General features: G+C 45.5%; 1 protein-coding gene across 1 annotated transcript in view; it reads left to right on the plus strand.

Moving 5' to 3' along the window:
* Window positions 1-15,740, plus strand: part of PLCL2 (phospholipase C like 2) — a 155,552-nt gene that overhangs the window by 114,507 nt on the left and 25,305 nt on the right. The window contains 1 exon segment of the mRNA XM_037524812.2: window positions 4,085-4,160. Within this exon segment, the coding sequence (XP_037380709.2) occupies window positions 4,085-4,160 (76 nt within the window).

The raw sequence follows: 15,740 nt of genomic DNA on the forward strand, positions 1-15,740 counted from the left end.
GTGGACCCTTCTGTGGCTGTGGGCATGGAGGCCAGTACAGCACAATTAAATAGGCCACCAAACTGCCGTGGCTTAGGTATCTCTCATGGGGTTGCACCCGATAGCGTGAGGGCTACAACAGCAATGGCACGTTGTATTGTGATGGTTGTCTGCTTAGAGTACCAGGTGAGAAGCTATTCCTTATTCCATTCTCAGTGCCTGTCTCAGGGTGCTCCTTACAGGCATTCAGTAAGTGACTGTCTCAAGAACAAGTGGAGGAGCCTCCACCTATCTATTTTGGAGCACGAGAGGCTGGCGAGCCTTCCCTGGGCCCTGGAGATAGAGGTGCATGTCTTGATCCTTGTGTGTATCCAATAACCGACAGGTGCAAACCAGCTTTACCTCTGCTGATACTTTAACTTAGAAGATGCTTCTGAGAATAATGACTTGATTTGTTTCTCAGATTTATCACACCAGGCTTTTCAGGCAAAACTAAAATTGGCAATGGGTGTCTGAACTGTTGCCAGCGAGCATACGTCAGGAAGACACATTCAGCTAATTTTGGGCCAGAAAATGCTGTGCCAGACCCCCTGGATAAATGGGGAGTCAACTGTGACGTCCACCCTTTGTGTTACCAGGTCCTGGGGTCTTGAGTCTCCAAGAAATAGAAATCGTGAAGACTCTCGTCCCGCAGGCACCAAGCAAGTACTTAGTCCAGTGTATGCAGTTCAGCCTAAGGGGGAAGCATCAGGGACAGGGTCTGTGTGCTGCTCCCAGGAAACAGGTGGAGGCTCTGTGGAAGCAGTCTGAACCCAGCTTAATTAAGGGGCTAGAGTCCCGCCTCTGTTGTTTCTGTGAGGTCATTCCATCTCTTGAACTTGTGATCTCTTCTCTCTTCATTCCTGTAACCTCTTCATGATGGATCCCCTATCATTAGCCCACAAGGTTAATCCCCTCAAGGGTTTGTCCGTGGTGGAAACTATTTCATCTAAAGTAGCACTGGGGTTCCTTCTTAGTGACAGGGACCATCACTATCAGGGTGCGGGGAGCTGACCTTCTCTCGCATCTCCAGTGGAGACAAGTGCTACTTTCTGCTCCACAGTGACCTGGTCAGCCTCGCCTGAGTGAATGTCCAGAACAGTGGAGCTTCCCGAGGCTCACCCGACCCTGTCTCCTGCCTGACACTTGCGAATGCCTTAATTGTGCCAGTCCCAAGCATCCTTTCACTCAGCCCTCACACCATCGAGGTAGTCTTTTCTTAAACTCAGGCAGGTGAGAAATTATGGCTCCATGAGGTTTAGTATCTTGCCCCAGGGGACAAAGCTAATGAAGAAGAGGCCCAGCATTTGAACCCATATCCCTCTGCGCCCTTCCTGTCCACACAGCACGAGTCAGCTGGGAAGGCCTTTCTCTCAGTCTCTCTGTAAGTGAGCCCGTGCTGACTGCTGCCGATTCCTCCTACACCCTCATTATGGCTCCCGTCCAGCCCTCTGCTCCATGAACAGGCTCATCGCATGGCTTGTATTTCTTTCTTCCTGTGATTGAGGCATGGCTGGCTAGTTCTTTGCTACTGAACTGTGACAGCCACCATCCTCGCCTGAAGAAGTCCTTGCTCCTTCACGGCCCTCACTTGGCTTGACATCAAAGCGATGAAAGGTTACAGATGACGGCATGAACCTTTTCAGTATGCAAATTATATAATGGTACAAATGATTTTATAGCAGTATAATCAAGCTCTAAACTATTCATTTTTATCACTGCCTGTTCAGTATGTCAAGCTGTAAAATAGAATATCTTCATTGACAAGAATGAGTCATATCTTGAAGATTAAATGCGAAAATAATGAATTCCAAAGTTCAAGCTCCACCACCAGCCTGTGGATTTCTTGGGAACGGGTTAAATCCTGTAGGTCACTGTGACCCCAGATCCTACCTAGGGGCTGTCTTGGTAACCTTCTGTGAATGATGAATGAAGACACAAAGCACACCAGCCTAGGTTGTCAACCTTCCAAGGCTGGCTGTAAATTCCCTGGAACGTGGAAGTTGATCAGCACTGTGTGACTCACTTGAAGAATCTGCTGTACCTCTGAAACAGCATGTTGATTATACCTCAGTTTAAATAAGTTTAACTGATCACAATAGAGTGTCCTTTCAATTATGCAAGTAATCCAACCTACATATGTTTATTTGCTGTAAAAGCATCCCTATGGCAGTTAGTGATAAATACCGCAAGGAAAAACAAAGCAAAATTTAAAGAACTGGAGGATGAAGGGTTGGAGTTTCTTATTTAAAAGAGAATGGCCACCTACCGCAGGTGAGTAATATTACAATGCAAAATACCTGGACTTTGAAATACCACTAGTTGGAGTCTACACTAAGGCAAGCAGCACAGCGGACCCCATTTGAAGTATGAAAACAAATTGGCTTTCCCATTTCGGTGATTTTAGAGGCGAGAGGATGACTATAGCAGACATTGTCCCCTAGCATTTGGTGAGGAAAATAACTGATCAGCTGTGCCCGATACTTTTTCTTATTCAGGTGTGACTCTTCACACAAGCATGAGCCACTTGGAACCAGAACTCAAAATGAATTTTTTTTTTTAATTTTATACAAGCACTGGGTACAGTCAGAAGCACGGGAGGGTGAGAGAATTCACCAGAGCCAGAGCAGGGAACAGAACAGGCAGACCAACGAAACACACTGCTGAGGGGAGGAGCGGGCACAGCAGGAGAGGTCTGTCGTGCCATGTGGGACCCTCGCCTGCCGGGGATTGAACCGGCACCGCAGAGGCTGCGGGCAGCCTCGCAGCCCCTCGCTCAACCGCTGCGCCACCAGGGGAGGCCCTCAAAATGAAATATTTTTAAGTCATTTACAGAAACATTAAAGCAATTAGTTTGTTAGTGATAGATCAAATAAATGCCATTTTTTGATCCTCATTGTATGTTTTAAACTTTGGCTGAAATAGGTGAGGGGTCTTTTCTCTAAGATTCTTGTTAAAATGAATGACTGTGTTATATTATCTCTAACACAGCTCAGATGTGCACACACATTTATTTGTAACTTTTCACACTGAAGCAAACTCATTTCATTACTGACCCCATGTTCAAACTCTGTGTTCTGCTAGTCTGTCTATGCCCGAAACATTTGCAGGCCTCAGAGTATTGTTTAAACTGTTAATAGGGGTGCAGTTTTATCATCTTTCACATACACATTTGAACTTGGAGTGGAGAGCTGTGATCTTCTGCTTTATAAGAAATACATATGACCAAAATGTTTCGCATACGTTTTTAGTTTAGCTGACTCACAGCTCCCAAAAGCCTTGGAATCTCCTAAATGCGGAGAGTGGAAAAGGTGTCTCTTGTTACATTAATGAAGGCAACTTTGGAAAACTCCTGAGGATGGGGCTGGTTGCCAGGGAAACCAACACGCATGGAGGGTGGGACTTTCAGTCCTGCCCCCAGGTTTCCTGTGAGGGGGAGAGAGTGTAGGTTGAGCTCATCACAAGGGCCAGTGATTTCATCAATCACGCCCATGATAGGAAGCCACCACGAAACCCCAAAAGGACAACCCCATAAGAGCTTCCAGCTTGGTGAGCATGTGGAGCTTTGGGGAGAATGTGCAACAGAGAGGGCTAGACGCTCGAGCCCATCCATGACCCTGCCCTCGGGGTGCTCTTCCTACTGGCTGGCCTGAGTTTCAGTCCTTCCTAATAAGCCAGTCATCTCAGGAGCAGACGGTGTCCTGAGGTCTGCGTCCCGCTCGAGCAAATTCCTACAAACCAATTTACAGCCAGTCGGTGAGAAGAACAGGGAGAAGAGCAGGGAGCAGCCGGGGCTTGTGGCTGGGATCTGGCATGGGGATGTCTTGGGAGACTGAGCCTGATGGTGGCCAGACGCTGTCTCAGGTGGACAGCAGCAGAGTGGAGGGGGTTTGTGACACCCAGCTGGAGTCTGAGACACTCCCCTGGAACTGGGTCCAGGAACTCAGAGAAGCCACATTAAAAGTACTTTGCCTGTCACCTCAGCCTGCGCTGTGGCAGAGCCTCATGCAACGGGCCTGGTGTCTGGTTGTCCAGGTCAGCTCACGGCTCGATGTTCTCTTTGTAGATGCTCCAGTCCCTTAAGGCTCTGATAGAAAACGCAGACGCCGTGTACGACAAGATCGTCCATTGTCAGAAGGCGGGTAAGTGAAAGTTTCTTGTCTTTCAGGTATCATCAGAGGCATCGTGTATGTTGCCCTTATTTTGTTTCATCTTTTTCATACTACATAGAGAATATCAAACATGAAAAAAATGTTTTTGTGTGGCTAAAGGAAATGACTAATTCACTGGTTCTCAAGTCTGGGTAACGCGCTTACACAGGGAGTGGGAAGGGGCGGGCGTGGAGGGGTGTCCGTGAACAGGGGGCTGTTCATGGCTCCCGGGTGTTTCTAATGAGTGGCCAAGCTCCAGACACTCTGAACTGACCCTTCTCTCAGTGTCTCCTGTGCTGCGAGCCCTGCAGTCGTGGTGACTTGCTAGTACACGCAGGAAAGGAGGAGCCTGAGCAGGCAGAAAGAAGGGGCCCTCAGAAGGGAGAGGGGCACAGTCACCACCTCCTGCCACTGGCTGCGCTGGCATCTTCGTGCTGGTGAATGCATTCGTGGAGTGTCCAAATGTTACACTCGGTGGTAGGATCCTCTCTCATAAACAACCATCTAATGAATTTTAGCTGTGATAACACCAAAGCCCGAGTGCTCTGCATGGTACTAAGGACAGACCATGGAGGTGTTTTGTTTTTTTCCATTTTCAAACTGTGGGCACTGATACGGAAGAATAATTGTAAGCTCTACATAAGTAAGACTATCTGTCCTTAATTAGTAAGGTTTTTTTGGTTGCTGTCCTCTAAAATTAAAAGACAGCTATTTCATGCCTGAAAAAAAGAATCTCTCATCTCAGAAATGAACTCACTTGAAGTAGATTGAGGACAAGGATGTACGTGACACTTTTCTTTTTTTTTTTTTTTTTTAGTGTTCATTGAAGGAATCACACTAGTGACTAATCCACAGACTCAAATCCTTATCTTGTTACCAAAATTTTTATTACCAAAGTCATCTTTCTACTTCTAGTCATTTCTGGGCCAGGAGTCCCTACAACCACAACTAAGTTATTTCAGACACCATTTTCCCCTTATCACCGTCCTACACAAAGCCATCCACTAGCTTATTATACAGTCTATAGGGTTATCTACCAACAGGCCCGCCCATCTTGTCAATATTCTGTAAAATCTGTTAATTAAATCATCCATTTTATAAAAGTTTTGACTCACTTTTATGCATAACGTACTTGTTAGAGCTATTACATACTAAAAGTTAAAAAATAAACAAGATTGGTTTTGGCCTTCTAGAATCTTCCAATCAAACAGGAGATAAGGAAGGAAGCATGGACAGTAAATGTTGTGAGTGCTTACTGGGCTGGGCGTTGCTAGGCTGCCTGGGAGGGTTTGGGAGTGGGGAGTAGTGGGGAGCTATTGCTTTTATGCAGAACAGGGAGGGATTGAGCCTGCAGGTGATAAGCACTGTAGCTGATAGCTGTGTGCAGAGAACATTCCAGGGCAGGCTGAGAGGCTATGGAGAGTGAGGAAGGAAAGGAAGTGACACTGGCCATCGCCTCGCCTGGGCTGCCCAGCCCGTGTGCTTCTACTTAGGCAGAGGCTTGCAAGTTTCCCTCTGGCCGGACAGCCTCCTCCCTCCTCTCTGCCAGTCTGTGCTGCTTTTCATCTCAACAGGCTTTCAGGAGGTTTTATCATTCCAGGATTTATGTTATCTGCCATTCTTTTCAGCTCTGCAAACCATCATGTATTTGCTTCAGCTGACAGGGCTGCTGGAGTTTCTGTGTGTTTTATTACCAAACAGGATGGTAAGCTCCTCCCGCATGGAGACCGCCTGCGTTACCCTGATGTCTGTCCCGACATCTATACACACAGGCTCTCAAACATGAACTGACTAAATATGATGTGACTTTTCTTACATATTCGGTGTTGTGAAGCACGTATATCACTGAGAAGTGCAAGCGATTAGAATCTGAAACTACATTTATCGGAGAACTGTTTGTTAATTTAGCAGTTTGAGTTATTGTCAGTTCTTTGCAACTTCATTGGTGTGTGAAACTTGATCATTTCTAGCCTAATGCAGCTTTACGTTGTTCTACTGTTTGACTTTAGTAAGGGCTGTACTTGTTTGTATTTAAAAAGCTGAAGGATCCTGTCTGTTAAGGGTTTCATTTAGGGGGAAGAAAGAATAACCACTGTGTAATGGTTCAGGTCGCTCTGGGTTTAAAGTTCTTTAGAAGCAAGTAATGGTTGTCTTTTGGTTTCAGTTACTGCTGACGCCTGCACAGCCTTCTGTTATCCCAAGCACTTATTTTAGAGTCCCTTGATCTTTTTGTTTCTCATGTTTGCAGTTATCGGTAGGGCAGATAGCCTTTAGTCATATGGAGAGTTGCTAATTGGTAATGGGCTCAACAACATTTGCATAAAGATTTTACTCTGATAAGCAGTTGTTATTCTGCCTGCAGAACTTGAATCTGGCAGTGACAAAACTAAGATGTATGTCACCCCAGGGCTGCAAGAAGGGATCACTGTAGAAGTATTTTAGACTTTTAAACAAAGACTTGTATTCTTTTTAGATAAACCTTCAATTAAGGTTTAAGCAATGAAGTAAAAACTAGGAGTTACACTTCCACCTGGAGTCATGTTTTCAAAAGGGCACCCCATTTGGACAGGTTCCAGTGGGCAGGAGAGGGATGCTGAGACAAGGTCCTACAGAGAGGTGGGAAGCAGGGGGATGGCCTTTGGGGCAGGCTGCCTAGCCCACTCTTAGGAAGAGTGCGTGGCAGCCCAGAGGGCTGGCGGGGTAAAGGGAAACTTAAATAAGAAAGCCACGTACCTGGGCTATGAACAGAGCCAGTGCAGAGAAGGAAGGACAGTAAATGTGAGATGGGGATTAAGGGCAAAAGAATTGAGGAAAGTAGGGAGCAAGTACAGCCATGAAATATTTGACCCGCAAAAAAGGAAAGGGCCCTTTCTTCCAACGTAATGCAGAATGCTGTTGCAGTTGGAGAAACTCAGGAGAGGAGTGTTTTCCACTGAACAGCTGGGCACGGAAGTTGTGTCATGGAGAACCCAGCTTTGGGGTGAGGAAGTGAAAGGGTGCTGAGGACAGGGCAGGAGTCAGAGGTCAGTAGTTCAGCAAAATGGACAGTCATTCAGGAGCAAGGTGGGGTGAGTGGGTCTCGTAAGTTGTATACATCGGAAAGATGAGTAGTGGACCTCCCTAGTGCAAGGGGTTAAATATCAGCACTATCAACTATTGGCAACAGGAGTTCGATCCCCCGGCCCAGCAGGCCGGCCAGGAAGCCACCCACATGGCAGCAGACCTCTCCTGCCTTACCTACTGCTCCCCTCAGCAGTGTATTCTGTACAGCAACTGACAGAATAAAAGTTAACTTTTAAGCAAAAGGAGTCATCTCTTGTTAACCACCAAGCAGGCACTCCTTGGGTTTCCTGGAATAGAACCTGAAAAAGCAAAATCAAAATATAAGTAATTAACTTTCAATTAAAAGGAGTCATCTCCTTACTTCTGTTAGCCACTCTGGGACAGAAGCTGAAAGAGCAAATTAAACATCTAAGCACAGATTACACCTCCCCCACACTAGGGAGGGACAACAACAACACAGGTATGAAAACCTGGTGGGGCAGATGCACCCAGACCCTCAGAGTATCCCCATGCTGGCTCTCTGTCAAGGAATGGCAGGTGATGGGGAAGGAGCACTGGCAGGAATCTGCAGAGAGAAGCATCCTAACAGACGTCAGTTTTTATATGAAGTGACACTGCAGCGGGACAGCGTGTGAGTTGCAGATTCAGCGTATGTATATACCGCATTAACGTCGCTGCCTGAAGCCCCATCCTGCCCTTCACCAAACAGTTGACCCTTGTTACCTGACATCCCTGCCGTCTTTTCCTCCCTTTTCCTGGCCCTTCTGGTAGCCCCTAAATTGGTCTTACAGTCTGAAAATTTATGCTTGTTTTTGTGTTTGTTTGATTTCTGTGCATGCCGCACACGAATGAAATTATACAGGGTTTGTCCTCTGGGTCTGGCTTATTTCACTAAGCATGATACTCCTGGGTCTGTGCTGCTGACCACAGCAGGGTTTCAGCTTGTTTTTAGAGCTGAGCAGCATTCTGTTGTGTGTACGCTCACATCTTCTTTATCTAATCATCTGTTGATGGGCAACTTAGGTTCTTTCCAGATGTGGGCTAGTGTAGATAGTGCTGCGGCAAGCGTGGGGGCACAGATATCACTTCAAATTAGTGTTTTTGTATTTGAGGGGTAAATAACCCAGAAGTGGACTGCTTCACATGGAATTTCTATTTTCAATTTTCATAAGGGCTCTCCATCCTGCTTTCTCTAAAGCATGCACCGATGCGCCAGGCCCCCCTCCCCTGCTCTCCACCACGGGTGTTTCTCAGTAGCACAGGTGGGAGGTGAGACCTCGTTGTTTTGATTTGCTTTTCCCTAATAGGAGACGAGGAGCATCTCCTCCCGTGCCTGTTGTCCATACGTATGTCATCTTTGGAGAAGCGTCTCTTCAAATCCTCTGCCCAGTTTAAACTCAGGTGGTTTTTATGAGCTTTGTGTATTTTTTTATACCCTTGGGATATTAGCCCCTTGTCAGACACGTGAGGTACAGAGACCCTCCGTTCACTAGGAAGTCATCTTGCTTTGGTGCATGTTTCTTTCACTGTGTGGGGCTTTTTAGTTTGATGTGGTCCCATTTGTTTGTTTTTGCTTTTGTTTTGCTGTTGGAGTTGAGTCCCTGACCCTTCTCCAAGGCCCGGTGTGAAGGAGCTAAGGAGTTTAGCACCTGTTTTGTCCTGTACATGTTATGGTTTCGGGTCTTATAATGAAGTCTTTAATCCATTCTGGATTATTTTTTGCATATGGTGTGAGATAGTGGTCTGGTTTCATTCTTTTGCATGTGGCTGACCAGCTTTCCCAACACTGCTTATTTGAACTTGCCTTGCTCCAGTGTTGCTTTGGGCTCGAAAGTTCTTTTTTTAAAAGTTGATAAAAGGTGAGATTCTTTCAGGGGAAAGCCCTTTTCCACTTTCTGATATCTCTCTTTCAGCGGCAAAAATGGCATGCTGTCTTTGAATTTTAATTTCCTTTCTAGTCACTGAATTGATCTGCTTCAGAAATGATAGGAAACCCAAGCTCCTTAGCTTTCTGGAGCTGGTCGTTTTTATCAGGTGATTTAAAAAGGAAAATAATTTGTTCTCTGGAAAGGAGAAAAATCAATGACATACTTCCTGTCAAAGACAGTGAATTAACACATGCATTTAATCTCTATTGCCTTCCGAAGCCTCATTTAAAATGACAGTTAAAATGACAGTAAGGGCTTTTGGTAAAGGCATAAACCCATAAGGGCAAAGAAAAAATGGGAACAACATCATTTTGGAAACTGAAAAACCAGCTGAACTGTGATGATTGAAGTAGATGACGCCAGAGATTGGAACCTGCAGCCAGTGGGCGTGTGGGAACCAATCGGCAATGTAGGTAACACTGCAATCGCCCCACCCCACTTCCCAGCTGGGTGGTTTCATGTGCTCTCGAAGTTGGGGTGAAGATAGGGATGAAAGAGAACCATCTGAAAGCTGGACTCAAAAAGTTAAACCCCAAATGGCCATGAGATTACATGTGCCTTCATGGTGGAAGGTTAAAAATAGTGAAATTCTTCTCCTTCATATGGGGAGTTCAGTAGGTAATGCTTGAAAAAGCACCTCCACAATATAAGCATGTCCTTGGAAAAATCCATACAAACACCGAACAAGGAAATAAGCTCAGCTGAAGGAGTTGAAAGTAACTGCCCTGGAGACAGGGAATTGGTGACAACTACACAGAATCCTGATAAAAGTCAAATTGCTGCTAAATTTAAATTTAACTTAAAATGTGAAATTAATGACAAGTAAGAGGAAGGAACGAATCAAGATATTTGGGGGACTCCTTGCTGGAGGCTGCCCCTCAGGGGGCCGGGACAGTGTTAGGTGAGGGCAGGTCCAGTGCAGAGATGGGCATACCTGCACGCCCCGAGGGGGCGGAAGAATTGGCTCTACACTCTTTGGGATCAGGCCCCATATGAAAGAAAACCCTGGCCACGCCAGACCTATTTAAACAGAAGCCACTTTTCTGGAAGCGCTGAGGGATTCCCGCACACAGCAGAGTCGCGTGGTTCCTGCACAAAGGGAGATGAGTAAGATGACTTTCCAAAGGATGAGAGCTTTCCATACCCTTCATTTAATCAGTTTAATGGAAAATTTTCTATAATGGATGCTATACATCCCTGTGTGCTTAAATTTGGGTTGCCGGTAATAACTTGCACCTTTGACGGCCGAGGGTCATCTTGAGAGGTGTTTATTATGACGCTGCAGTTCAGTGGGGTGATTCCCCAGGAGCCTTAAAGTCTGGAGGACCCTTAACTTGCACACTTGATGGCCTTGCTCTGCCTGCTCAGATCCCCTTCCCAGGGTTAACAGTTTAATTCCACCTCCTTTCTATCAACTTCACTTCCTACTGCTAATGCGTACTGTATTTTTGACTGTATATTTGTACACTTTTTTTCCCCCTCTTAATTTGCTGCCTCTAGTCTGCTGAGCAGTTGGCATCTCCCCTGTGGCCAGGCTTGATAGATTTATCTTACCTACAAGCAGACGAGAGCCTGCAGTGCTCCCATATGGGGAGAAAAAGCAGAATGTCAGCCCCGACCCGCATGACCTGGATTTGATTGTTCAAATTGCCAAGACGTTTTTTGATTTTGCAAACTTGTCCGATGTCAGAGTGTTCTCAGGAGCTGCAGTGAGCAGATAAAGAGCCCGTCACTATCCATCACTGGGTTCTCCACATTATTACCTTGCCCAAGACAGTCAACACAGGTTCACTGTAAACTTCATTCTGAGAGCACTTCACAGTGTTCTGCTTGAAAATGTTTGCAAAAGGAACCTGGGAGCCTGTAACTTCCATTTCCATTCATGTCAGGATATTTCCTCTCTGTTCAGACGTGTTCCTTGGGGGTCCTGATGCTCGGGTGCTTGTTGCAGGTCTTGCTGTGTGACCGTGGCTTAGTCACTTGACCCCGCTTGGCCTCATTTTCCTCCTGCTAAGTAACAGGGGATCACATCATTCCCTGATGGCCCCATGGGTGATTTTAAACGGAAAAGTGCTGTGACCGAAGATCAATTGCATAAGTAGGAATTCTGGAATGGCTTGAATGATGAGGCCGCCATCATTCAGTTATTTTAAAAGATTACAAAATTAAACTTGGAGCCCCCTATAATGCCAGGCCATGCACCCAGGCCCCTGTGACTGATTGAGAGCGCACGCTGCCCCCAACGTGTGCCTTCCTCCTGAGGTAGCTTTGACTGGTGAAACTTCCCCAGTATCATGAATGAAGGGGCAGGAAACTGGAGTGCATGCCTGGCCTTCCTGCTGCATCTGCTCTGTAGGCAAACTCCAAAACTGCTTTCCCATCACTTCCTCCTTCCCCTTCTGTAAACTCACAGAATCTCAAAGTATTGCTTTTCATTAAACAACAACTCTTGGGGCCTCCCTAGTGGTGCAGGGGTTAAAGACAATGGTATCAATCTATCACCAGCCACTGTGGCAGGAGTTCGATTCTCTGGCTAGCCAGGGAGCTACCCACATGGCACAGCAAACTTCTCCTGTCTTGCCCCCTGCTCCCCTAAGTAGTGTATTTCGGTCAGTCAGATTGCCTGTTCTGCTCCCCTCTCTGTCTGTGGTGAATCCTCTTGCCCCCTGCACCTTTGGCCTACATCCCAGCTCTGTATGCATAGATAAATAAATTTTTTTTTAAACTGTTAAAAAAATAAAAAAAATAAACAATGGCTCTCAAGGTCATTTCTGCAGGTGCCCTGCCTGGGAGGAGTCTGGCTTCTTCCAATTCTGGCACCCCATAAAAAAGAACTTCACTATTATCACTTTTATTATATTGTTTATTAAAACTGAGAACCATAATTCAATGACAACCCATTTATCCTCACCATAGGGAAACCTTTGCTTCAGGAAGCAGAGAAATAAGGGGTAGAAATACTGATTGGGTCAAATGATGGAGGCCTTGTCATTCAAGGATCAGGGCTTGGGGTCGATTTTCCAGACCAATACTTTCTGCATTCTGATTCGAGGAACACTGGTCATGCGAAGGATTTCAGCAGGTTTTCATGACACCACTTACTCTCCTTTGGAGATTCCCAGGCCACACTCACATGCTAACTCCTCCAGCTTAACTTAGCATTTCCCAAACTCCTTCCCCTATAAAGCCTTTGTTTCAAGTTGTGCCGATGTCTTGATCACTGTAGGTAGTGGGATCATGAAATAGTTGGGGACAGGCGCCTCTCTCCTTTGCCCTCCAGGTTGAACTGCTAGTCCCAGCAATGGTGGGTGAATGCCTGAAATTTCAGAATAGGCAGAAGGTGATTTTGAAGGTGGTGAGCATGAGATCACAGTAGATGGCATCTTAGTCCTTTTTTGGGCACCTCTGGCACAATCCACAGGCTGGACAGCTTAATAAACAACAGAATTTTATCCCTCATATTTCTAAAAGCCGTGCATTGCCAGAGAACGGTGCCGACAGTTTGATGTGGTGCCTGGGGAGGGCCCACTTCCCGGTACATGAAGAGGGTGTCGCTCTGCCCTCACATGGCAGAGGGGCTAAGGAACACTCTGGAGTCTCTTCCATAAGAGCACTGATCCCCCCCCCACACACACACACACGAACAGCCTAAGCGCCTCCTGCTGCTCTTGAGGGATAAGGGGAGGAATAAGTTTGAGTGGGAAGATCAGAGATTTGGTTTGGGACATGTTGTTTATTTATGTACCTAGTTGACTTCCAAGTGTAAAGTTTGGAAGAGAGTTCCAGACTGGAAGGAAGGAATCGAGACGTTGTAAGCACAAGGGTGGTCTGTCCAGCTGGGAGACTGAGACCATGTAAGAAGTGATGGAGAAGACATGCCCCGCCCATGCCCCGCTTTGGACCTCAGGGAGATGCTTGAGAAAAAGCAAGCCCTGGAGGTTAAGATGCAGCTAGAGAAGCAGGACCCTGTAATCTTCTAGAAGTCAAGTAAATGTGGCATTTTAAGGAAATGACATTTTTTTTTTCATGTATGTATCAGGCCCAAACATTTGTGTCTAAAAGACCCATAGTTGCATCCCACACAGGCATGATGGATTGGTGAGAATTAGGAGAAACTGACACCATGCACGATGGGCAGGTGAAACTGGCTCCTCCATTGGGATGGCCATGACAGCAAATTTCAGAATTCAAAATTATATCTTTGAACCAGGAATTCCTTTTTTTTTTTTTTTTATCTTCAGGGTTTATTCTACAGATATGATCACATAATTGGGAAAAGTCTTATGAGCAGAGTTTTTTTTTTTTTTTTTTTTTGTAACACTGATCACAACCTACGTGGTCAGCAGGCGTGCCCTTGTCAAAAACATTGTGACAGATTCACATAACAGAACTTGGAAGTATTTTGAAAATTTTATTTGCTTCTAAAATATTTTAGCCATGGGCCTCCCTGGTGGCACAGGGTGTTAAGCACAGCTCTATGAAGCTATCCGGAACCTTTGCAACACTAGTTCAATCCCTGGCCGGCCAGGGAGCTACTCACATGGCGCAGCAGACCTCTCCTGTCTCACCTGCTGCTCCCCTCAGCAGTGTATTTCAGTCAGTCCACCTGTTCTGTTCCCCACTCTGTCTCTGGTGAATCCTCTCACCTTCCTGCACCTCTGGCCTATACCCCAGCTCTTGTGTGCATATATAGATAAATCTTTAAAAAAAATATTGTGGCCATGTGCTACATGGTATATTTTAAATCCATATCATCGAGATTGCTGGAGTAATATCCTAACCAGTGTTTGAAATAGTACCACAGAGAATGAAGCAGTGTACTAACCTCCCTACACACACGCTGCACACACACACACAGCCACAAGGAAGAGCTTGTATGTACACAAAGGTGCTGTGTGTCTGCTAAGGCTTCTTTTAAAAGGTGTGTGGGTGGGAGAGCGGGGCTTGTGAGCCACTCTCTGGAAGGGTACCCCAGGAGTAACAGCAGTTGCCTGAGAAGAGAGGAGCAAGGAGACTGGGAGATGGGAAGGGGAAGATAATTCTCTGCATAACACTTTCGACTTTTTCAGTCGTCAGCCATGTGACCATATTATCTATTCAAAACTTGAAATAAGAAGAGTTGTGAAAGGAAATGGGATTGAGGACAAGGTGAGTCACAAGGGCCCAGTGTCTTAGGGTGGTCAAGTTAAGAGGGCAATGCAGAGGGCCCCGGGTATAACAGGCTCACCTGTGAGTATAACTGGGGTGAGCATAGTTCTCAATGAAGCAAGCAGGGTCCTGGCACACGCCTACCCCCAGCACGTGGCGTGGCTTGGAGGCATGGCAGGTGGATCCCACAGAGGACACCAAGTCGCACAGCTTCAGCTCACCTGGACTGACCCAGATGGAGCGTGCTGGCGGCTGAAGGAAAACCTCCTTCCCATAATCCATTCACAGTTTGCACTGCTGTGGATCTGGCTTTGTGGGGATCTTGTCATCCATCTGGGTTTCGTGGATATATTTAAGAGACCTGGTTTATCTCTTCCACCTCATGTGGGACGGGATTTAACAGCTCAAATCTATCTTAAAATAATTTGGCTTTTCTTAATGCCAAGCTTGTTTGGGAAGAAGGCCAGGAGAGAGACTACCAGCTGGAACTATGTGAGAGTAATTAGGCATTTCCATGTCTCCACAGGGATGGTGGTGTCAGCACCCACGTGTAGGTGACACCTAAAGTTCAGATCTCGGGAGCTTTTGGGGCAAAGAGTATGTTTCCCAAGGCTGTGTATTTTAACAGGTTCCCCTAGAAATCAGCTGGGGGAGATGATGATCATACTTTATTCTCTCGAAGTATTTATGACGTCGTACCACAAGACTCGTGCAGACCATATTGTACTTATCACTTTGGATAAATCAGTCCTCAGTGGGTTCCCAAACAGACCTGTGTTATATGCAGTTCCAGCCTCCAAGAAATATCTCGTTACATCTAATTTGGGAATTGCAAAATAAGTTAAAATTATAAACATATATATTAAATATAAAAATGTGACATCATTCTTTCATCACCATTTGAAAAATTTTACTCTGTTTCAATAAAAACCATTTTGACACCAGTTGTGTATAAGAGATTTTTAGGACAGGAAAGTAAATTTCAGTTGAAAAACTAATGTTTAATCCGTTTAAGATCAGTATGTCTCTCTTGTATTTTCAAAAATTTCGTTTCTAAAATTTTTTAGCCATGTGCTACATGGTATATTTTAGATTCATATCATTAAGATCGATAGAGAAAAATCCCAACCAGAATGTTTGAAAGGTCATCTCTTTTCTGTTTGGCAAGAATAAATGGCATTTGTTTCATTCAAACAGGAATTGACGCCATGTGTCGACTTGGGTCCCCTCCCTTCCCAGCACAAGCCTCTTTTTCCATATCTTAGTATTGTATACATCACATAGTTTTCATTTTATTTTCATAGCTGTTTGGTTTTCATCTAAATTTGTCTATGATAGGGGGGCAGGCAACTTGATAGAAATGGAAATTTCTCTTCACTTCATTCCATTATATGTAGCTGTGCTTATGTCCTTAAGTTTTATAAGGACATGG

The sequence above is a fragment of the Talpa occidentalis genome, unplaced genomic scaffold, assembly GCF_014898055.3.
Source record: "Talpa occidentalis isolate TD23 unplaced genomic scaffold, MPIMG_talOcc4v2.1 talOcc4.10, whole genome shotgun sequence".
NCBI lineage: Eukaryota > Metazoa > Chordata > Mammalia > Eulipotyphla > Talpidae > Talpa > Talpa occidentalis.